Source organism: Suncus etruscus, chromosome 4 (assembly GCF_024139225.1).
Source record: "Suncus etruscus isolate mSunEtr1 chromosome 4, mSunEtr1.pri.cur, whole genome shotgun sequence".
Taxonomy (NCBI): Eukaryota; Metazoa; Chordata; class Mammalia; order Eulipotyphla; family Soricidae; genus Suncus; species Suncus etruscus.
The window spans coordinates 58,181,856-58,206,758 of record NC_064851.1 but is presented as its reverse complement, the minus strand read 5'-3'; the positions used below and the strand labels follow the sequence as shown (position 1 = coordinate 58,206,758).

General features: G+C 42.8%; 1 protein-coding gene and 1 pseudogene across 1 annotated transcript in view; one reads left to right on the top strand and one right to left on the bottom strand.

Annotated features, from left to right (window-relative positions):
* The window catches only part of MDN1 (midasin AAA ATPase 1), a 169,043-nt gene that overhangs the window by 135,257 nt on the left and 8,883 nt on the right, over positions 1-24,903 (top strand). Inside the window, exons 81-93 of the mRNA XM_049772304.1 lie at positions 1,041-1,196; positions 1,326-1,495; positions 1,797-1,958; positions 4,482-4,616; positions 10,672-10,813; positions 11,769-11,944; positions 12,531-12,674; positions 13,256-13,403; positions 16,864-17,180; positions 17,595-17,768; positions 18,634-18,735; positions 19,792-19,993; positions 21,553-21,723. Coding sequence (XP_049628261.1) covers positions 1,041-1,196; positions 1,326-1,495; positions 1,797-1,958; positions 4,482-4,616; positions 10,672-10,813; positions 11,769-11,944; positions 12,531-12,674; positions 13,256-13,403; positions 16,864-17,180; positions 17,595-17,768; positions 18,634-18,735; positions 19,792-19,993; positions 21,553-21,723 — 2,199 coding nt within the window. The remainder of the gene's footprint in view (positions 1-1,040; positions 1,197-1,325; positions 1,496-1,796; positions 1,959-4,481; positions 4,617-10,671; positions 10,814-11,768; positions 11,945-12,530; positions 12,675-13,255; positions 13,404-16,863; positions 17,181-17,594; positions 17,769-18,633; positions 18,736-19,791; positions 19,994-21,552; positions 21,724-24,903) is intronic.
* LOC126006145 (39S ribosomal protein L32, mitochondrial-like) lies at positions 23,779-24,364 on the bottom strand (annotated as a pseudogene).

The window sequence follows — 24,903 nt, the reverse complement described above, 5'->3', positions numbered from 1 at the left end:
GGCACTCAGGTTACTTCTGGCTCTGTTTTCAGAAATCACTCCTGGCAGATTCGGGGGACCATATGGAATGCTGGGGATTAAATATGGGTCAGCTGCGTGCAAGGCAAACACCCTACCCACTGTGTAATTGCTCCAGCCCTAATCATGGCGTTTTAAGGCCAATTGTTCTAGACACATTTTAGACCAGTTTGGGTCCAAAGACTTTGCCAAAGCTATATGCTACTTCCTCTTTGGGGAGGGGAAATAATTTTGGGCCTCCCCCCAACCTCTCTCTTTCTCTTACACACACACACACACACACACACACACACACACACACACACACACACACACGCGCGCGCGCGCGCGCGCCTCCCCCCAACCTCTCTCTCTCTCTCACACACACACACACACACACACGCCTCCCCCAACCTCTCTCTTACACACACACACACACACACACACACACCACCCCCACCCCCACCACCACCACCACCACCACCACCACCACCCCCACCCCCACCCCCACCATCCCCACCACCACCACCACCCCCACCCCCACCACCACCCCCACCCCCACCCCACCCCCCTCTCAGATTGTCCCAGTCTTCCACAAAGGGCAGTTTTACATTCTGGGGGAACACTCTCCTGTAGTTGATTGGCAGGGTTCTCAGATAGGCAGAAACTGTGGTGCCCATTGGCTGTCAGTGATTTTGTGATTTTTGTTTTGTTTGTGTCCTTGCCTTGCAGAGGTGGGTGGGGTTGGGTGCATCAGTGTGTGGCTAGAGAAGCAATTCAGATCAGAAAGTTCTCCCTCGGATTGGAAAGTGGGCTCTGATATTTGGTGCTGCTGGTCCCCATCATTTTCTTAAATTTTTAGTATTTAGCAATTTTTTTCTTTTTTAGTATTACAAAATGATAAGCTTGTAGATTTACCTGGGCATGGGATGGCTCTTGTTCATCTTTATCTCTAGCACAGCTTGACCAGTGTCTTATGTCACCCGTAGCAGATAAAGAGGTGAGTGATTGACTGTTCTATTTATTTTCGACCATGTTCCTAGGAAACCAAATGTCAGATGAAGGGTTTGTAGAGGATTTTTCAAAGCAAATGGAAGCTGCCATCCAGTCTATCCTTTTTGCCATCCAAAACTTAGCAGAAAGAAATAATAAAAGAACAGAGGCAGGTGCTGATCAAAGAAGACAACATCAAGAAGATGGTAAGTCTGAAATAAGGCAAAAATTAATTTTACATCGGATTTAATTTTATCAGATTTTTATGGTCACTGTTAGCTTTTATCAGTGGAAGTGAAAATCAGTTAGTTAATTATTCTTTTCTGTGGATACAGAGGAAGTAGGCTTTGAGAGACTACAATCCGGACATCTAACAAAACTCTTAGAGGATGACTTCTGGACTGATGTGAGCATGCTGCATGTACAGAAAGTAAATTCTGCTATTTCTGAGCTGTTGGAAATGCTTAAGTCCTGTGGTGAGGATGGCACAGCAGCAAAGCACACGGTAACCAGTGTTTGTTTTTTTCTCCTGGGATTCTTCCCTGTCCAGACACATCCTCTCAGTGTTTGGTGTGAAGCCTGGACACTGTGGTCATCAGGGAGGGCTTGTGATCACACTGTGTGATCCCTTTTTCTTGATAGACACCCATAGAGGGAGAGGCCTTGTCTCCAAGTATGTCCCAAAGAACAACTCAAGTAGAACATTATGGTTATTCTGTAGCATTGCTCCTACTGTCAACTTAGACTCCCTAAAGCTAGTATTTGTTAAGCTGTGTAAGCATGCCTTCTGCTTCTTCTGCCCTCAGTACTTCAGCGAGTCTTGCGGCTTCCTGGTGTGCCTACTGCCCATGCTCACCAGGTACTCAGACCTCGTCCTCTTCTTCCTCACCATGTCTCTGGCAACTCACCGCAGTTCTGCAAAGCTGCTCACTGTGCTTACCCAGATCTTCACGGAACTTGCCCAAAAGGTAAACTGTTCATGTCCACTTTGAGATGAAGCAACCAGTAGCCCAGGTAGTTCCTAACAATTTGTGTTTGATTCCATGAGCTTTTATTACACCACTAGTACTGAGCTTACAGGGCACAGTGTACCAGAGATCAGATTCACCTCCCTGGTAACCGGGACACCTACACTGTCTCCTGTTCCCTCTACAGTTGACCTTGCTACCTTTTCCTAAACCTGTTGCCACCTGCAAGCCTGCAATTATGATTTTCTTAATAACTTCAGTGACTAAAGTGCTGCTTCCTTTATCTCCTATGTTCAGAGATCATTTTCCAGTAACTTTTAACTCTTTTAGGAGAAGATAAGTTGCTGTGATTCTTAAACTTTCTTCAAGTTGTTTATGTTTAATTAGGATGAAATATCAGTGGGGCATTGAGCAGTGAGGGGTCTTTTCTCTTTAATAGGGAAGTAATTTATTCATCATTCAGCCATGTTCATGGTACTAAGAGACCAAGTGGCAGGATACAGTCAAATTTTATGCAGCAGCACATGGTGATACTCTCTAGCTATTAAGCTCTGAGTTAGTCACTGAAGCTCTCAAAATTTTCCTTTGTAAAATGAGACCTTCCTTAGTGCTAGGGATAAACTCTGGACTTCTTATATGCAAGATAGATACTCTAGCACTGACCTGATTATATTCATTTTTATTTTGCTTTCTTTTGTGGGGGGTGAAGGCAGTATTCTTGGATCATATCAGTGATGCTTAAACTTAATTCCTGGCTCTGTTCTCAGAGCTCACTTCCAGCAGTGCCCAGAATAGCCATGTCAAGACAAGTATCTTTACCCCTATACTATCTCTTTGACCCCTATTTTGTACATTATTCCGAAGTATGATATTCAGATAATAGTCACTTAAGTGTAAGATGATATAAAATGATACGGATGATACAGGATCTGGGCTTGTAAGGTGTCAAGAGTTTTCAGTTCTGATTTCTGGAATATTGGATAGGACTGGAAAAAAAGAAAGGTAGCCAACCCCTGCTTCTTTCTAAATGGTGCATATATGTTTGTGCAAACAATAAACCAAGTCTCAAATATTCTACCTCTGTTGATCTTTTAATTTCTTTTATGGTTCATCACTTTCTATGGATAAACTGTATGTATGCAATAGACAGTATATGCAGAGGATACTCAAATTTGGGTCATCTATGTTTATCATCGTAACACTGTACTCTTTCAGTGAGAATGGGTTCTAGAATGCCTTTGGTCTATCTGTGTGTGCTTCAGAGTAGGAATGTGGGGTAGAACTATTTAGGAGTGAGAAGAAGATGCCCCAAACAGTACTCAGGAGCCCTGGTGTTCCCCTACAGTGATTGGTGCCCTATCCACACAGCATTGTTTGGTTGCTTCCTTAAGTGCTCTGGGGGATGTGTGCCATCCTGGGGATTATAGCAGAATCTGCTGTGCAAGCAAGGCATGCTTCCTCACCTCTGAACTATTGCTGGAACTGATTTTTATGTAAACAGTGTTGGGACCAAGCAACTGTTCAAGCTGTAGTACTGCTAGAATGATCAGCCCTGTTCAAGCATCTACATCATTTTCCTAGATGATTCATTCTATGAGGATTCTTTTTTCCTCCTCCTGAGCCTATCTATACAAAGCGTACATATTGGAGCTATTATTAGGCAGAACTCGGGGCTTACTCCTGGCTCTTGTGCTCAGTGATCACACTCCTAGAGGTGTTCCAGGGTTCAAACTGGGATTACTGTCTTTATGACCTGTCCCGTGCTTTTGTATTGACACAATTAGAAATCACAATATGCCAGACATCTCTAGAAAGTCAGTACTTTGTATATTAAAACTAATGTCAGGCTTTGTAAATACACAACAACTTAGCTTGCACCTAACTTGGGCTCTATTCCCACCATTTCATGATTGTATATAGCTTGGAAGCTCCCGGCACTGCCAGTGGATCAGGTGATCCTCAACACTAACGGGCCTAAGCACATCACATCTTCAAACTCTTCATTGAATCATTGCCCTGCTTGGTCAGTATTCACTGGTAGGATCCCCAGGCCTCCAAAGACCTGCTATTTCCAAAGGGTAAAATACTGAATTAGAGAGTTACACTGGGCCAGAGCAATATAAGGTTCAGGCCGGAGCCATAGTATAGGGTTAAGGCATTTGCCTTGCACATGGCCAATACAGGACAATCTCTAGTTCGAATGCCAGCATCCCATATGGATTCCCCCCGAGCCTGTCAGGAGTAACTTTTGAGCAGAATGACTTCTGAGCTCAGAGCCCAAAAACAAAACAAAACAAAAAGGTAAGGTTCTTGCTTTGCATGTAGCAAAGCAATGGAATATTTGATCACTAATATCCCATCTGATCCCTAAGCCAATCAAGCATCAAAGCTTCCTACTCCAGTGTCCTGGGAGAAATCTTTTTCTAACTATTTGTGTTCCTCACTGTTTATGCTGTTATTTTATTTTCTCTCTTATTTTCAAGGGATTATATTCAAAGGATATTTTTCTCTTTTACTTTCAAGGGATTTTGCCTACCCAAAGAATTTATGGAATCAGAAGGAGAGGGAGCAACTGAATTCCATGATTACGAGGGAGGTGGAATTGGAGAAGGCGAAGGAATAAAGGATGTCAGTGACCAGATAGAAAACGAAGAACAGGTATGTTTTCACATGCATGAAATATTTTTAATTAATATCTTTATTAAATACCTTAATTATAAACATGATTGTGGTTGGGCTTTAGTCATGTAAAGAACACCCCACTTCACAGTACAACATTCCCATCACCAATGTCCCAAATCTCCCTCCTCCCCACTCCACCATCACCTGTACTCTAGACAGGCTTTCTACTTCTCTCTTTCATTCATATTGTTATGATAGTTCTCAATGCAGTTATTTCTATAACTTCATTCATCACTCTTTGTGGTGAGCTTCATGTAGTGAGCTGGAACTTCCAGCCCTCCTCTCTTTTGTCTCTGAAAATTATTTTAAGAATGTCTTTTATTGGGGATCGGAGAGGTAGCTTGGAGGTAGGGCATTTGCCTTTCATGCAGAAGGACGGTAGTTTGAATCCAGGCATCCCATATGGTTCCCCTGAGCCTGCCAGGAGCAATTTCTGAGTGTAGAGCCAGGAGTAACCTCTGAGCACTGCCAGGTGTGACTCAAAAACAAAACAAAACAAAAAAAAAGTCTTTTATTTTTCTTAAAACCCATAGATGAGTGAGACTATTCTGTGTCTATCTCTCTCCCTCTGACTTATTTCACTCAGCATAATAGATTCCATGTATAGGAAAATTTCATGACTTCATTTCTCCTGATGGCTGCATAATATTCCATCATATATATGTACCACAGTTTCTTTAGCCATTCATCTGTTGAAGGGCATCTTGGTTGTTTCCAGAGTCAGGCTATTGTAAAAAGTGCTGCAACGAATATAAGTGTGAGGAAGGAATTTTTGTATTTTTGTGTTCCTAGGGTATATTCCCTAGGAGTGGTATAGCTGGATTGTATGGGAGCTCAATTTCCAGTTTTTGGAGGAATCTCCATATCACTTTCCATAAAGGTTAGACTAGACAGCATTCCCACCAGCAGTGGATAAGAGTTCCTTTCTTTCCACATCCTCGCCAGCATTGCTTGTTCTTATTGTTTGTGATGTGCACCAATCTCTGTGGCGTGAGATGGTACCTCATAGTTGTTTCGATTTACATCTCCCTGATGACTAGTGATGTGGAGCATTTTTTTATGTGCCTTTCGGCCATTTGTATTTCATTTTTCTCAAAGTGTCTATCCATTTCCTCTCTCCCATTTCTTGATGGGATTAGATGTTTTTTTCTCCTTATCTGGTGGGTATTGGGTGAATAGTTTCTCCCACTTAGGGGGTGGTTCTTGTATCCTGGGCACTGTTTCCTTTGAGGTGCAGAAGCTTCTCAGCTTAATATATTCCCTCTGTTTATCTATGCTTCCACTTGTTTGGAGAGTGCATGAAATATTGATGCAGTCTGCCAAATGGACAGCTCTCTTTCTGATAATAAAGGGGAAAATGCCTCTTGTCAATATATTTATTTACACACAACACACACTTTATTAAGCCTATAAGGGGGGTTGGGTCACACCTGGCAATGCTCAGGGGTTACTCCTGGTTCTGCGCTCAGAAATCACCCCTGGCAGGCCTGGGGGACCACATGGGATGCCAGGATTCGAACCACTGTCCTGCATGGAAGACAAATACCCTACCTCCATGCTATCTCTCTGGCCCCAAAAATTTTAAAAATTGTGATTTCTGTTGATATTTTCTTTAGGGAATATTTTGGTTGTGCTTCATTTAAGGATTAAAAAGTGATCATTAGGTTAACAATGCCAAAGCTTATTTTTATTAGACATGTTGAAGGTTTTTTTGTTTTTTTGTTTTTTTGTTTTTGGTTTTTGGGCCACACCCGGCGGTGCTCAGGGGTTACTTCTGGCTGTCTGCTCAGAAATAGCTCCTTGCAGGCACAGGGGACCATATGGGACACCGGGATTCGAACCAACCACCTTTGGTCCTGGATCGGCTGCTTGCAAGGCAAACGCCGCTGTGCTATCTCTCCGGGCCCATGTTGAAGATTTTTTAATGATATATAATTGGAATTAAAAATGCTTTGGAAATATTTAGATATTTTGAATTAAGTGTTCTGTTTGATTTTTCAAATATGTTACTCAATAATTTATTTTTTTTTGTTGTTCTTTTGGGCTTCGTCCAGTCGAGTTTAGGACTCTTATTCCTGGTTTTGCAATCATGGATCACTTACTGTTCAGACTCAAAGAACCATATGGGGTGCTGGGGATTCAACATGCAGACAAGCGCCCTACCACCTGTACTTTCTGTCTAGCCCTAAGAGTTGATGGTTGTTGTTGTTGTTGTTTTTTGCGTTTTGTTTGTTTGTTTTTGGGCTTTTTTTGGTCACACCCTGCAGCCCTCAGGGGTTACTCCTGGCTCTATGCTTAGAAATCGCCCCTGGCAGGCACAGGGGACCATATGAGATGCCCGGATTATAATCACTGTCCTTCTACCTGGAAGGCAAAACGCCTTACCTTCATGCTATCTCTCTGGCCCCTTGTTGTTTTTTAATTAAATTGATTTTAATAATTTAAACTACTGAGCATCAAACGGGTGTGTCCCAAAAACCAAAATAATAATAATAATAATAATAATAATAATAATAATTTAAACTACTAATAAGCTAAACTAAGGAAATAGAATTATAAAATATTCTGCATTCTGTTCAAGCCATACCTTATGTAGAAAGATATGGTTTGAATAGAATATTAAACAATTCTGAACAGCCGTTAAAAAATTAATTCAAACTGCATCTCTTAAGAGAAAAACTGGAAGGAAAGAAAAAATTAAGAGTAATTGATGATGTTTATTTTGTCCGATGGTGGGTCTTGGATCAGCCACATGCAGGGCAAACATTCTACTGCTGTGCTATCACTCTGGCCCCAATTCTGTATTTTTTAATAGGAACACTAATGAGGACCTGGAGCAGTAGTACAGCGGGTTGGACTTGTCTTGCAGGCAGGCAACAGACCCAGGTTCAATTCTAGGTACCCTATATATGGCCTCTTAACCAGCAGGAGGGGCAAAGTGATAGCCCAGTGGTAGGGCATTTGCCTAGCACGTGGCACCTGGGTTTGATCCCTGAACATCCCATTGCCAGGAGCAATTTCTGAGCACAGAGCCAGAAGTAACCCCTGAGTACTGCTGGGTGTAGCCAACCTCCCCCTCAAAAAAAAAAGAATAAAAAAGAACCAGCAGGAATAATTCCTGGGCACAGAGCCAGGGATAAGCCCTAAATTCCCCTTAAAACAAAAAGTACATTTTAATTCAAGTGTTTTGGAGAACAGTTAGAAATCTTTTGCTATTAATATCACAGATTATATAGTACATATAAACAATGAGCAAAATTGCATTCACAATGAAATAGTCTGTAAGAGAGCAGAGTCACACAAAAAAGATACTAATAAAATATATGTAAACTAAATCCCCACATTGTTAAATCACTGCACTGCACTGTATTTCCCCCTCAGACGATGTGTCTGATGCAGGTAGGGTAGCCTCAAAGGATTAATAAACGGAACCAGTCAAGAGAGAATCATGGCTCTCTGTGCATTCCAAAGCCAGAGTGAGTTTTCTTTATTCTCTCAATACAAAATCCACCAGGTGGGGGAGGGTCAAGTGATCCACGTGGGCTTTTACATATCAGTGGGATTGGTTGAAGGGAAAGAGGAAGATGGAGGAACACCTTCTGTTTTGAGATAATAGCTGGGTGTCATCTTAACAATGTAACCCTTTCTGTTCAAAACAAAACAAAATAGTTTGAGAAAGGCTCCAAAATTTTGCTTTACTGTTCTCCACCAGAGACAGGAACCCCAGATCAGAACTTAAAGAGTGGGTGTTCACAAAGAGTGGTGAGTGCAGTTACAGAAATAACTACACCAATAACTATCATGATTATGACAGTGAGTGAGAATGAGTGTTGGGGAGGAAGGAGATGGGGAGCATTGGTGGTGGGAAGATTGCACTGGTGAGGAGCCGGAGAGATAGCATGGAGGTAAGGCTTTCATGCCTTTCATGCAGAAGGTCATCGGTTCGAATCCCGGCGTCCTATATGGTCCCCCGTGCCTGCCAGGAGCAATTTCTGAGCATGGAGCCAGGAGTAACCCCTGAGCACTGCCGGGTGTGACCCCCACCTCCCAAAACACACACACACACACACACACACACACACACACACACACACACACACACAAAAGATTGCACTGGTGAAGGGAGGTGTTTTTTTATGACTGAAATCCAACTATAAACATTTTTGTAATTATGGTGCTTAAATACTTTTTTGGTTGTTTTTGGGCCACAGAGGTGATGCTCAGGGGTTACTCCTGGCTCAGGGAACCATATGGTGTCTGTCCTGGGTCAGCAGCATGTAAGGCAAATGCCCTACCACTGTGCTATCACTCCAGCCCCAAATAAAGATATTATTAATAAAATTGTGGTTGTTATTTTGCGTAGGCACAATAAAAGTTGGCTGTAAAAGCATCAGAGGTTGGGGCTGGAGAGATAGCATGGAGGTAGGGAGTTTGCCTTGCATGCAGAAGGATGGTGATTCGAATCCTGGCATCCTACATGGTCTCTGTAGCCTACCAGGAGCGATGATTTCTGAGCATAGAGCCAGGAGTAACCACTGAGCCCTGCTGGGTGTGACTCAAAACCAAAACCAAACAAAACAAAGCATCAGAGGTTAAATTGTATACGTCATTCTCAAAACAATCAGCTTCTTCTATATCTGTCTTATGCATATCAGTTTTTTCATAGACTTCTCTGAACATACATAACATTATAACCTTTCTGCAGGTACACTTAATTTGAAAATTCTTTTTTTTGGGTTTTGGATCACACCCAGCAGCGCTGAGGGGTTACTCCTGGCTCTATGTTCAGAAATTGCCCTTGGCGAGCTCGGGGGACCATATGGGACGCCGGGATTCAAACCACCAACCTTCTGCATGTGAAGCAAACGTTTTGCTTCTATGTTATCTCTCTGGCCCCAGGAATGCTTTTTTTTTTTTTTTTTTTTTTTTGGTTTTTGGACCACACCTGGCAGTGCTCAGGAGTTCCTCCTGGTTCTATGCTCAGAAATTGCTCTTGGCAGGCAAGGGGATTCGAACCACTGTCCTCTGCATGAAAGGCAAATGCCTTACCTCCATACTATCTCTCCGGCCCCAACTTGAAAATCCTTAAACATTCTTACACTAAGCACTGTAATGAGTCTAGAACATTCGAGTTCCTTTTCCACAAACCTTCCTAAACGAAATAACAGGAATATTTCTGCAGATATATATCAAAAATAAATTTAAGACATTCTTATAATGAGCACTCTTATTAAAGAGTCTATAGTATTCAGGTTATCCAAGTTCCTTTTCTTTTTTTTTTTTTTTTTTTGGTTTTTGGGCCACACCCGGTAATGCTCAGGGGTTACTCCTGGCTATGCGCTCAGAAGTCGCTCCTGGCTTGGGGGACCATATGGGATGCCGGGGGATCGAACCGCGGTCCGTCTCCTAGGCTAGCGCAGGTAAGGCAGGCACCTTACCTCCAGCGCCACCGCCCGGCCCCACCAAGTACCTTTTCTATTGACTTCTGTGTACAAATAACATTTTTGCAGATATAATTTGAGAATTTGTTGCTACTTAATATTCACAATCATATATGATAAATTTTTTCAATAGGCAGGATACATTTTTATTCAGATACCTTTGTTAAAAGAAATTCAGATGAAAATTAACTCTGTACTCACTAATCACAAATGCGCTGATTGTGAAAACTAATAGAAATATAAAAGAGGAGACGGAGTGATAGCACAGTAGTTGGGCGTTTGCCTTGCACACAGCCTGTAGTTCGAATCCCAGTATCCCATATGGTCCCCCAAGCCTGCCAGGCGTGATTTCTGAGCACAGAGCCAGGAGTAACCCCTGAGCACTGCCTGGTGTGGCCCAAAACCAGGAACAAACAAAAAAGTAAAAGAAAATTGGTAATTTTCTGTGTTCTCTGACCTTTTTCTTTTCTTTATCCCCATTGAAACTTTTGTTCTATTAACTTAGCAGTTTATACAGTTATATGATTTTTAGAGTCGACTTAGCATTATCAAAGCTACAGTGTTATTGTCTATAATGCTTTTTGATGTAGGCAGAGGATACATTTCAGAAGGGTCAAGAAAAGGATAAAGAAGATCCTGACTCAAAATCAGATATTAAGGGAGAGGATAATGCCATTGAGATGTCTGAAGACTTTGATGGGAAAATGCATGACGGAGAACTTGAAGAACAAGGTTTGAGATTTCGTGATTAACTCATGATTTTGGAAATCAGATAAAATTATAGCAGTGTAGTGTTGTAGATGGGAGGACTACCGTATTTTCTGGCGTATAAGACAAGTTTTGAAACAAAAAAAAGTCAACAGAAAATGGGGGGGGTTGGGGGAGTCGCCTTATACGCTGAATATATCCCAAAAAATGTTTCAATGTGTCGCTAAAGGAGAATCATCTGGATATTGCCACGAAATCAATTTTCCAACTCGATCCTGCACCAATCACTGCAAAGCTGCTCAGACCACCTCTAACTCAGCCAATCCAAGCAGGCTCTTTTTTTTTGTTTTTGTTTTTGGGCCACACCAGGTGGTGCTCAGGGGTTACTCCTGGCTATCTGCTCAGAAATAGCTCCTGGCAGGCACGGGTTGGGGGTGGGGGGGAACGGCCATATGGGACTCTGGGATTATGCATGCAAATTAGACAATGTTCTGTACCGGAATCTACACTGTCAAAAGCATGCTCAGATTGGCCAGAGTCAGAGAGGAAGTCTATTACAGTGTAACCTTTGAACCTTTGCTTGTTGTGATTGGCTCACTGTGCCAGTTGCAGCACAGGAACGTTTTGTCTTATACAGTGAATATAGGCCTAAACCTATGTTTTAACTGTAAAATTAGGGGTCGTCTTATATGCCGGAAAATACGGTAGCTCAGATAAGAAACCAAAAGATTGTAAGGTTGCTGAGTCCTTAGATTACTAGTCCTCCCCCCCAGAACTAGACTTCCTGTCAGCTTTCCTAGGAGCCTTCTTGACATCAACTTTGCAAAATCCTTATTCGTCCAGTTTGCAGAACAAGTAAAGCAACTTCCAGTATAAAAAAACATCTGTTTAGAGTGTTCTAAAATACAGGCAATGGATCCCAGGGAGGAAGTGCCAGCAAGAGGGTCTTCCTAACCAAGCCCTACACTTTCCTTTTCAGAGGAGGATGATGAAAAATCGGATAGTGAAGGTGGAGAGCTGGACAAACAGATGGGTGATCTGAATGGTGAAGAAGCTGACAAGCTTGATGAGAGGCTTTGGGGTGATGATGACGATGAGGAGGAAGAGGAGGAGGAAAACAGTAAAACTGAAGAAACAGGACCAGGGATGGATGAGGTAATTAGTATTGTCCCCACCCTCAGCTTCTACTGCCTGAGTTATGAGAAGATAAGTCTTCTGTCTCCTCACTCACCATGCACTGTCATTTCTTCTGTTTTTCCCTTTGCTCTCTTCTCTCTAACTGTTCAGAGTACCAGACCTCAGCCTTGTATTGACTGACAGGAAGGAAGTTAAAATGCAGTGCAGATTCCTAGAGAGCTCTGTGGGCAGCAGTGCATGCAATGTCCTGTGGTTGACTTCTAGCACAGAGCTGTTTTGGGGTGGGCTTAAATTTAAAAAGTGTGTTCTTCATAGATGTCCTGATTCTGCTGTTAGCTGCTAAATTTTCCCACTTCCAGCACACGACTGCTCTTTGTCTGGGCAAGACACTTGCCTGGTGCTCCTGTCTCACATTGCTCCTTAGTGAATCCTGTACTGCCCATGCAGGGCATTGCTTTTGTGAAGAAGGAGCCCAACAGATCCAGCCTATGAACCTGCTTGTTAGAGTTAGCTTGGGTGGAAACATATTTCTTAGTTTGGAGGTGCTGATTTCCTGGGGGTTTGTTTGTTTGTTTGTTTACTTATCTTTCCTTTGATACTTCAGGAAGATTGTGGACTTGCTGCTAAAGAGAACAACTTGGATGCTGGAAAGTCTAGCAAAGATAAAAAGCAGCAAGATAAGGAAGAAAAGGAAGAGGCTGATGATGATGGACAAGGCCAAGATAAAATCAATGAACAAATAGATGAGGTAATGAGGATATAAAATGGATCTGTTCTGATTCAAGCCGAGGCACTGCCTGGCATAGGTCCTGATCCATCATTGGATTGATATCAGTGCTTTGCTGAAGCATGTGCTACAGAGACTCTGTTAACATAGACCATGGTCACTGTTGAGGCATTTTTATTCTGTTCCTTGAAAGCTGGAACTTGAGTCCTTTTCTATATTTTCAAAAACTTCCATTACTTGGAGATCCAGCACAAAAAGTGAAGTTGAGGATGCTAGTGTGAAAATTCTATTTGTTTCCTTTGGTTTGGGGCCACACCCATTGGTGTTCAGAGGTTACTCCTGACTGCACTTGGGTATTACTCCTGGCTTTGGGGGGAAGACCATATGGGATGCCAGTGATCGAACCTATACTAATGCTCTGACCCCACCAATATGAAAATGCTTATTTGTGCTTTTGATTCTGAAGGAAGAGACATATATTCTCTCAGTATAACAATTTAAAGCAAGTTACAGGTGATTGCTGCTTTATATATAGAGAGAGAGAGTTGGGTTTTTGTTTTGCCTTTTAATTAATTTTCCCTTCTTGTATCCATTGTCCCAAGAGAGGCTATGATGAGAATGAGGTGGATCCTTACCATGGCAAACAGGAAGAACTACCAGAACCAGAAGCATTGGATCTTCCAGATGACTTGAAACTAGACAGTGAGGACAAGAATGATGCTGAGGATACAGATAATGAAGATGAGGAAGGTGTGTCTTTTGAAATAAAGGGAGATGACCTGGATCTCTAAGAATGAGCAGTCTCTGTTCTCTTTTTAGGCTGATGTGATAGCCAGCTCCTGCATCTGGTCAGCTTGATTGCAGTTTAAGAAAGGTCATTTTCTTTGTCATGCTTCTCTTCTGAATAGACCTACTACAGACTGTGAATCTATTCACACTCTGTCCAGTCTGCCTTAGGTCTCCTGGACCAGTTGGTGTTTCTCCCACAGTCATCATTGTGTGCCTAGTTTGGGGACTCCGACCTTCCATAAAAGTCCCTTGTCAGTTTTCTTAGGAAAATATTCATTTCAGTTATGTATGGTTCATGACATTCAGTGTGAAACAAGAAGCCTTGTGCTAGGGAATTAGATTGACTGGTCCTAGAAAAGTCACTTGGCATTGGGCATGCTCTAGTGCCACCCTCACCTGTTTTTTCAGCCCAAGGAGCTCCACCAGAGCATATAGGTAAAGTGTAACTTTGTGTTGGGGAATGTAATACCTTCAATGCCATGTCTTGGTTGGAAATGGGCAGAGAAATGTCAGCTGCCCCTGCTCTGCTTCCTAATGACTAAGTTACATGTTCCAAAACAATCTCTTAAATTTTAAGGCGGGGAGAGAAAACCAATACCATATTAGATCAAAAGTAGATGGTTACCAAAGAATAATGAGAGGTGCCATTTATGTAAAAACTTAATATAAAACTACTATTGTTGACGGCTAGATACATCAAGGGTGCAAAAACAAGGAAAACAAAGTAATTGATAAGTACTTCATTGATGGTGAGATTCATAGAAGGAGGAATAACAGAGGTGCCTGAATTTTGTGGTTTTACCCAGAACCACCAGCTCCTTAGAAATCAGAGTTGACAACTATGTCAAGAGTGTGCTTTGTTGAAAAGGTGGCATGTGTTGGGGCCGGAGAGATAGCATGGAGGGTAAGGCATTTGCCTTTCATGTAGAAGGTCATAGGTTCGAATCCCGGCGTTCCATATGATCCCCCGAGCCTGCCAGGAGTGATTTCTGAGCATAGAGCCAGGAGCAACCCCTGAGCAATGCTGGGTGTGACCCAAAAACCAAGAAAAAAGAAAAAAGAAAAGGAAAAGAAAAGGTGGCATGTGAATGAATATAAGACTCTCACTTGGGGCCGGGGAGATAGCATGGAGGTAAATCATTTGCCTCGCATGCAGGTAAATCATTTGCCTTGCATGCAGAAGGTCGGTGGTTCAAATCCTGGTATCCCATATGGTCCCCTGAGCCTGCCAGGAGCGATTTCTGAGCATAGAGCCAGGTGTACCTCTGCCGGGTCTGGTCCAAAAACCAAAAAAAAAAAGACTCAATTTAAAAATCTACTTTTCACTGAGAATTATTAACTTTTATTCTGGTTTTTATAATAAATACAAATGGTTTGGAAATGAGAAATTAGTGAGAAAACAGCTGTACTCTATGGGAATCCTCAGCAAGATCTTCACAGAGGTCTCTAGCTCTGCTTCTCTGAACAAAGCTCCAAGTAGACCCTGGGCTTGCCCCATCCTTGGTGAGTGCCATAGGCACACTTTGGGGCCATGGTTGTGTTTGTGCTGCTTCTCTCCAGAGCCACCGGGGCACAAATGGCCCTTCATAGGTACCCCTCGCCTTTTCTTCCTGGTCTGTCTCTTAACAAACCATTTAGCAGTGCAGGTATCTGGAGTAGATGACCCAGAAACCCTTGGTGAACCATTCTTGGGTTTTGGGAGTGAGGCTCAGCCAGTTCTGTTGAATGCTATGCTGGGCCTTTGAGGGACTGGGGTGAAGCAATAAGTTGTTGCTTTTCAAAGTATCTTGTTGCCCTATAATTTTGGATTCTGGCTTCAGACTTAATCAAATAATTGGCATACAATCAATAAAATTAAAATTAACTCAGAACAATAAAATAACTGCTCTAAGCTCGCTTCAAGATATTTATGTATAGGGGCCGGCGTGGTGGCACTAGAGGTAAGGTGTTTGCCTTGCCAGCGCTAACCTAGGATGGACCGCAGTTCGATCCCCTGGCGTCCCATATGGTTCCCCCAAGCCAGGAGCGACTTCTGAGCACATAGCCAGGAGTGACTCCTGAGCATCACCGGGTGTGGCCCAAAGCCCCCCCCCAAATGATATTTATGCATGGAGCCAAAATGATAGCGCAGTGGTAGGGTGTTTTCCTTGCACATGGCTTATCCAGACGGACCTGGTTCGATTCCCAGCATTCCATATGGCCTCCCCAAGCCGCGATTTCTGAGCGCATAGCCAGGAGTAACCTCTGAGCGTCACCAGGTATGGCCCAAACACCAAAAAAAAAAAAAAAAAAGGTATTTATGTATATAAGAAGAAACAGCTATTTATTTTGTTTTGGGTTTTGAGCCACTGCCTGTGATGCTCAGGGGTTACTCCTGTCTTTACACTCAGGTATCATTTCTGGCAGTGCTTAGATATCTATTTACATAGGCTGCCAGGGTTCAAGCCTACGTCAGCTGTACACAAGGCAAACATGCTACCCAGTATACTGTCTCTCTGGTCTCAGAGAAATTATTTTAAAGTATTATTTGCTAACAAAGTATGATTTCTGAAAAGATGGAATAAACACCAATATTCCTAGCAATCATTGTAAATTTAGTCTTCATATCATATCTTTGATCTAAACTCGCAGGGGTCTTCAAACTACGGCCCGTGGGCCACATATTGTATTTATTCCCATTTTATTTCTTCACTTCTAAATAAGATATATGCAGTGTGCATAGAAATTTGTTCATAATTTTTGTTTTTACTATAATCTGGCCCTCCAACAGTCTGCAGGACAGTGAACTGGCCCCCTGTTTAAAAAGTTTGAGGACCCCTGATTCTAAAGTATTTTTGGTTTGGTTTGGCTTGGTTTTGGGTCACATGCAGTGGTGCTCAGGGGTTACTTGTGGCTCTGTGCTCAGAAATTGATCCTAGCAGGCTTGGGAAACATATGGAATGCTGGCGATCCAACCCGGCTTGACTGTATACAAGGGCAAACACCCTACCCACTTTAGGCCCCTGGTCTAAAGTATTCTTACTATTGTAACTTCAGAGATATTTTAATGGATTGCTAATTTTAAGTCTGATATAGAGCAGAGGAAGGGAAAGCTTTTTCTTTAGATATAGAGCAGAGGAAGGGAAAGCTTTTTCTTTAAAGAATCAAATAGTTTGTTAGGATTTTCAGGCTATAAACTGCAGAAAAGGTTACAAATCCTCAGTTTTGCTGCTGTAGTGCGAAAGAAGCCATAAGCAAGTGGATAAGTGAATGCAGCTTTTTTTGCAATAAAAACATATATACACAAACATAAGGGTGGCCAGAAGGATTCATGGACTATGGTTTGCTTTCTGTTGGTTTGAGAATATTAGTAACAGTTTTTAAGAAATTATACTATGATTAAAAACTCATTTTTTGTTCTTTCATTTGGCCTTATATCCAGAAAAGAATCCATTGGAACTTGAAGAGAAAACAGTGGAAGCTGAAGAAGGAGGTGGTATGCCTGAGGAAGCAAATGAGGCATCAGAGGCAGACCAGGATGAAAACTCGACCTCAGCAGAACCTGAGGAAGGCCCCAGTGAGCCTGTTGGAGACGACAGGGATGAGCAGATGGACACAGAGGCTAATGACCAAGACAAAGATACTACTGAGCATCCTGAAGAAAGCTCAGATGAGCAGTCTCAAAAGAATGGGGACAAGGATGCTAGTGAGGAAAGTGCAGAAAACAGTAGCCCTGCTGACCAAGGTCTCCAGCCTCAGGTATGGAGGCTACCTGCTTACAAATACTAAATGAGGCCGGAGCGATAGCACAGTGGTAGGGCATTTGCCTGCATGCAGCCTACCTGGGACAGAGCCAGGTTTGATCCCTGGTATCCTATATGGTCCCCTGAGCCTGCCAGGAGTAACCTCTGAGCACCACCAGGTGTGGCCTAACACTTACCCTCTCTCCCCCAAAAAAGGAAAACATGAGAAATCACTTTAGAGATATGTTGTTGTTTGTTGTTGTTGTTGTTTTAGCAGTCCTCCCCCTTCCTGGGTGTACTATAGGCAACTTTGAGTCCAAGGCCCTCTATGATTCATCACTTCCAGCACACCCCCAGGGTCTGGCTGCAGTCCTTCCCAACCATCGTTATTCTCCTAGCTCTACTAAGGCTTTGCTGGCTTTCCCTTTAGAAGCAGGAGAAAGACAAAGAAGAAGGGGAGGACTCTGACCTTGAAGAGCCAGTGCCAGAGGCCACAGAGAGGAAGGAGCATGAGTCCTGTGTGCAGACAGGGCCTGAGACGGTGCAGAGCGAGCAGGCTGTTGAGCTGGCGGGGACTGCACCTGAGAAGGAGCAGGGGAAGGAGGTAGGACTTGCTTTGTGGCTTCAGCCTCCACTCCTGGAGGCTCTTGAGCTGGTCACATTTTCTTCAAGTGGTGATTGTCCTGTGCATGACTTTTTGTTATTGACACCTAGAGAACACTTCTCATTCTTTGAAAATATTTGACCACACACCTATTCTTTGCCTGTGTGCACCCTGTTTAAGGAACTGAGAATAAGGATGCTGCTCGCCTGAGACAACCAGAATTCTGTTAACTTTTTTAGAAACTTCCCAAGGAAAGAAGGGGTGTGTTAGGCAGTACTGTGCCTCAGTTGTCTCCCCCTAAGGCTTTTCACCAGTCATAAACACTTACTTTCAGTGGAGCATTGGGCCTTGCCTGGGTGTTACTGCCCTCTGTCTGGGCTCTCCATTTGCACCACCTACATGCACTCTATGCAGCGGAGGCTGCTCCTCTTACTTCCCTCCACAAGCCTGGTCTCCTGCCAGCTACAGCTGTCTGTGTTTGATCCTGGACTGCTGACTCATCAAACACTCAGCATGTCAAGCGAGGACCTTATAGAATAGTTGGTTTCAATTCTTACTATTATCTTGTGTACATTATATTAGGCTTAAGTTAAATGGCCATCCTTCAGGGGAAAGAGCTGGTAGGGATTGCATCCTAGCTTCTGCCTTCACGTAAACCAAGGACCTTACCAGCCTTGTAAGTATAAGGGATGCCAGCAGTAAGGGTTTGGGTTCATCGCAGGTGAGTTCCTGAGGAGTCTGGCATATGGAGAGGCAAATGTGATGGCAGGACTTGAGGGTTGACATGGTGGGGGAGAGAAGCAGTGCCCAGTGCTTACAGAGCTTCCTCCATTCTCATTCCTTTGTGGATTTTGGATTTTCCTAGGAACATGGGAGTGGAGCTGCAGACGCAAATCAGGCAGAAGGCCACGAATCCAACTTCATCGCTCGGTTGGCCTCGCAGAAGCACACCAGGAAAAACACACAGGTCTCTGATGTCCCCACTGAAGCCAGGCAAAGGCTGCATCTGGCTTTGTCAGACTGGGGAAAGAATGCCCCAGTCTAAGGCTTGCTGCCCCTTTCAGCAAGCTCGAGGTTTGCCTGTTTCTGGCTGGATGTTTTTATGTTCATGTGTGGAACACAGACACTCCTCTTTTCTTTGCATTTTTGAAGGTTTTGCTATATCTCTGCCTCACAAAGGGGTGTTTAGTAACTCCTGGCTCTGAGGGATTTGTGCTGGCATCTCCTTTCCTAAATCCACTATGAGCTTGAGGCTGTATGCTTCTTCCTGGCACCAAGCAATCTTGTTCTTCTCATTGGCCATATACTTGGTGTTTTAAAAATTAAGCTTATTGGGCCAGAGTGAAGGCACAGTGGTTAGGGTGTTTGCCTTGCACACGACCAACCTGGGTTTGATTCCAATATGGTCCCTTTAGGGCTTCAAGGTGTGACCCAAAATTTAAAACTTAAATTTAACCTTATTAAATGATACAGTTATATGTCATTTGCAGAAGTGATATGTTTAAAACTAAATATTTAAGGATCTTTTTCCTAATTCTGTTCTGTTTGGAGATCTTCCCAGAGCAAAGTGGTCCTGCCACTTTGTCTATCTTCAGAGATTTTTATGCATGTGTTAACTTGTATGAAGTTTAAGCATATGTGTGCATCTTTCTTTCCTCCCCTTTAGTCCAGGTATAAGAATATATCCTAGGGGCTAGAGAGATAGCATGGAGGTAGATCATTTGCCTTGCATGCAGAAGGATGGTGGTTCGAATCCCAGCATCCCATATGGTCCCCCGAGCAACTTCAGAACGTAGAGCCAGAACTGAGAGCTACCGGGTGTGACCCAAGAAACAAACAAACAAAAAAAGAATATATCCTAGAGATGAGTCAGTGTCTGGGAGGTGTATCCATTTATTTAAAGTGGTCTCATATTCTATTCTTCTCTGACTTTGTCTATATCACTGTGGGAATCCACCTGGTTATTTTATAGTCTTTTGCCATGGTAGAGCAGGTTTGGATGAACTCTGTATATCTCCCACAGAGTTTTAAGAGAAAGCCTGGCCAGGCTGACAACGAACGCACCATGGGGGATCACAGTGAGCGGGTACATAAGCGGCTGAAGACCGTGGAGTCCAGCAGCCGCACTGAGCAGGGCCCAGCACAACCTGAGACACAGGTGGAAGATGCGGAGGTGTTTGAGCACATTAAACAAGGCAGCGAGCCTTATGATGCTCAGACCTATGGTACGTACAGGAATGCTCTTTGGGAAGACCTCAACCCTATCATGGGGCCTGCAGGTTGAATATCCTTCTGATCACTCTCAGAGAGAAAGAGATGACTTTTCAGAATGATGTTTTCTCGCAAAACAATTGTGGACTATATGCCGGAGTGACTACAGTGGGTAGGACACTTGCCTTGCATGCAGCTGACCAAGGGTCAGTCCTTGGTACCACATATGGTTTCTTGAGCCCCACTATGAATAATCCCCAAATGCAGAGCCAGGAGTAGTCCCTGAACATCATGGTTATAGCCCGAAACAACCAAAATTGTGTAGTCTGAAATATTGTTCAGGCTAAGTGAAAAAGCTTAGGGTTCCAGGGTTTAGTATCTGAATTTTAAATATCTTCTATAAAGGATTTCTTGTATAGTATGTTGAAATCCAACAATATCTGAGCTTCAGGTTTTCTAGCTCTAAATATTTTCAAAGTTTTCTTTTTGCTTGATCCTTGCAGTAGCAGTAGCTGGGAACTTTCTCACTGCAGAAAGGAAGGAGACATTATCCCAGTATAGGGAGATATGTTCATCACTGGTTGGCTGTCTTCCTGGTGACTTACATTGTTACATCACTAATATGTTAACTAGTGTTGATGCCTTCCCCATGAGCATAGTATAAAGATGATTGCTCTGTGGTGGATTATTGTTTGCTCTTTCTTTCCCTTCTTGAAAGAAACAAAGCAAATAAAAATAGAGAAATAAAACAAATAGTAGTACTAGATGCCTGATAATGAGCTTGTACTTTGTAATCATAGCTATTCTGATTTTTTGCTGCATGATCATAGAATTCTATTGGTAATGATGGGCACACTAAAGCCAAAGAAAGTTGAGACCTTGTCCCTATCATTATACTGAGGTCCCCACATGGTTCTTCTCTATCCAGGTTTTATTTCTTCTCTAGTTAATCTACACACAACTTGGTTATGGGGCATGATTTTATAAGCAGCTCAGTATCATGATTGTTTTGCTTTAGTGTTTGGTCGTAGCAGTGAAAACCCAGTGAGTCAACCTATTTGGGATGGGGAATGGTTTAGACCATGCTTGGCTATGCTTGAAGGACTTCCCAGTTCTGCGCACAAGGTTTGCTCACCTGTGCATTTGGTGGTGTTTGGAGTGAAATGTGCTGGGACTTAAACCAAGGCCATTCACATGCATGGCAAGTACTTTTACCCCAATGTTATCTTTCTGTCCCCTAAATAGCTTATTTGGAGAGGAGGGGGGCATACTTGACAGTGTTCAGGACTTAGTCCTGGCTCTGTGCTCAGGGATCATTCCTATTAGGATCAAGGGACCATACATGATGCCAGAATAGAATCTGAGCCAGCCACTTGCAAGAAAAGCAAACTACCCACTGTACTGTCTCTCCAATCTCTATAGCAACCTATTTTGGGGGTTATATGTAGTTCAAATGTGGCCACATGAGATATAAAGGCAGTTATATCTGCCAGAGAGAAGGTGTCCAGAATTGGTGGAAATCATGCTTGGTTCTGCAAAGACTGGGCTTTTAATGTGTGTGGTTTGTCAACAGATGTTGCCAGTGAGGAACAAAAGCAACTTGCAGGCGACTCCCAGAAGGATCAAGAAGAAGAGACGGAGGAGATGCTTATGGACACAGAAGAGCAAGAGGATCTGAGAACAGTGAACACAGAGCAGCTAAAGCCAGAGGAGGTGAAGTCGTCAGTGACCTCTGGACACTCTGGTGAGTACCAAAGGGACCCTCCTATGGGCTGACTGAGGGAGTCACATTTCCTGCATGCCTGTTTGGTCCCTTTTTTTCAGCTCCCTTCTTTGAGCACATTAAACAAGGCAGCAAGCCTTATGATGCTCAGACCTATGGTACGTACAGGAATGCTCTTTGGGAAGACCTCAACCCTGTCGTGGGGCCTGCAGGTTGAGCGTCCTTCTGATCCCTCTCAGAGAGAAAGATGTCCTTTCAGAATGATGTTTTCTCTCAAAATGCCGGAGTGACTACAGTGGGTAGGACACTTGCCTCGCTTGCAGCAAGTACGGTATAGGGATATACCGTAGAAACATAAAACAAAATACAAAAATACTCTCTGCACACCTGTACTTGTGATAGCGCTGTTTACAAAAGCTGCATATGTATATCTAGGGCTTACGTATTCTCTTCCCTTGATACTTGCGCTGTCTTCCATTTGGGAGTAGAAAAGTGGAGGAGAGGTATTCATTAAGGAAATCTGAGAAAGCCCAAATTATCAAAGGAAAGAGTAGAGCATATTTATTCCACTTTGATAAGAGGGCATAGTCTTGATTTAGAGAACTGCTTTCAACTAAAAGTGTACATATAGTATCTTTCAGTTAAAATGCAGTGAAATATTTAAATATAGAGGAAAATGCATATGAAATCCCACTTCATAGTTGCTGAAGTGCTTTGACTTAGCCTTTATTTTGAGGGTGAGAGGTGCTACACCCTTTGGTGCTCAAGGCTTCTTCTATTAGGGGTCTCTCCCTGGCATTGCTTAGGAGACTATAGGTGATGAAAGGGAAGAACTTAGATTGACTGCCAGCAAAAGCAATTTAGACTTTGCCTTACTCATTTCACAGGTTCAAAATATTTCTCTTCTCCTTGTCTCGGTTTTCTTTATTTTCTTTTTTTCTGTTTTTGTTTTTTGGGTCACACCTGGCAATGCTCAGGGGTTACTCCTAGCTCTAAGCTCAGAAATCACTCCTGGCAGACTCGGGGGACCATATGGGATGCTGGGATTTGAACCACCGTCCTTTCTTTCTTTTTTTTTTTTTTTTCTAATATCTTTATTTATGCACCATGGTTACAAACATGTTTGTAGTTTGGGTTTCAGTCATAAAAAGTACACCTTCCTTCACCAGTGAAACCTCTCCCAATCCCCTTCCTGTTTATGACACAGGCATTCTATTTCTCTCACGATCATAATCATGATAGTTGTTAGTGAAGTTATTTCTCTAACTGAACTAACCAGTCTTTGTGGTAAGCTTCTTATCGTGGGCAGATCCTTCCAGTCCTCATCTCTATTGTTTGTGGGTATTATCTTTCACTTGTCTTAAATCCCACAAACGAGTGAGACTATTCTGTGTCTATCTTTTCCCCCCTGACATTTCACTCAGCATAATAGTTTCCATGTCCATCCACATATAGGAAAATTTCATTACTTCATTTTTCCTAACAGTTGCATAGTATTCCATTGTGTATATGTACCACAGTATCTTTAGTCACTCATCTATTGGTGAGCTTCTGGGTTGTTTCCAGATTCTGGCTTTTGTAAACAGCGCTACCATGAATATAGGTGTGCAGAGGGCATTTTTGTATTTTGTTCTATATTTCTACAGTATATCCCTAGGAGTGGTATTTAAAACACTTAATTCTTTTTTTTTGCGTTTTGGGTCATATCTGGCAGCACTCAGGGCTATGCTCTGAAATCGCTCCTGGCAGTCTTGGGGGACCATATGGGATGCTGGGATTTGAACCACCGTCCTTGTGCATGCAAGGCAAATGCCCCACCTCCATGCTATCTCTCCGGCCCCAAAACACTTAATTCTTGAAACAAATTGAAGCTGTTTAATTTTTTTTGTCCTAGAAATTTTGTTTGCTTAAAATCTTACTGACAAATAGACATTAATCCACTGATATTTTATATTAGCATACATTTCAGCATTGATTAATAATAAATTATTTTAATTAACCAGACAAAAACTGTTAATATTTTAAACTATATTGATGATTTAAAAGCACTTTATAAAAAATGAATCTTCCTTTCATTTATGTGAAGTCATATTCTTTAGTTATTAGTTTAGTGAACCAGAATGGTCTCTTCCTCTCGCATTCAATGCTCCTCTTGTGCTTATCTTGTTCAGATGGTGTCTCTCTCATGTACAACCCCACAGTCTATAAAGCAGGTGCTTGAAAGGGACCCCCTTCTTGTTTTCCTATCTGTTTTCTGATTTCTTCGGGGTCTCCTTCTGTACTTTTGCATAGCAATAGTCACAAAGGACATGTTTCTGTTTCAGATGACCACATTCAGGACATGTGTCTATATTGTTCTTAACTTAATAAGCTTCTGAGGATTTCTTTTGCACTGGTTCCTTTCAATACTGTGCCCTGCGCCTATTTTGGGGAGCTGCCATCCAGAAGATACTATCCAAAAGGCTAGCAATCTCTTTAATTCCACTGGTATCATTTGCTGGTTATGTAAATATAGATAGACTTTGGACTGCTAATGCTGGTTCCCATTTCGGGCTGGCCAATCCTGCCGAAGTTTCAGCAGCAATCGTTGCCAACAGTTCCATTGCACTGCCCGAGCTGCCAACCACGGTGCTGTCACTGGCACCAGGATTGTGGGCGCCATCTTCCAAGCCCACAGACAGACCACCACTGTCGTTCTGTATACAACGCAAATGCCCTACCTCCATGCTATCTCTCTGGCCCTTTTTGTTTTGTTTCGTTTTGTTTTGTTTTTGCGTCATACCTGGCAGCGCTCAAGGGTTACTACGCTCAGAAATCACTCCTGGCAGGCTCGGGGGACCATATGGGGCACCGGGATTTGAACACAGTCCTTCTGCATGCAAGGCAAATGCCCTACCTCCATGCTATCTCTCCGGCTACTTGTCTCAGTTTATTTTCTTACAAAAATTTTATTTAGTTTTCACCTTATCAGAGTTGTGTATTCATACATTGTCAAGAACCACACAGTTCTATAAGACTTGTCAGAAAAACTGTAGTCAGGGGGACTGGAGAGATAGCATAGAGGTGAGGCGGTTTGTCTTGCATGAAGAAGGTCGGTGGTTCAAATTCCAGCATCCCATATGGTCCCCTGAGCCTGCCAGGAGCGATTTCTGAGCAAATAGCCAGGAGTAATCCCTAAGCGCTGCCGGGTTTGACCCAAAA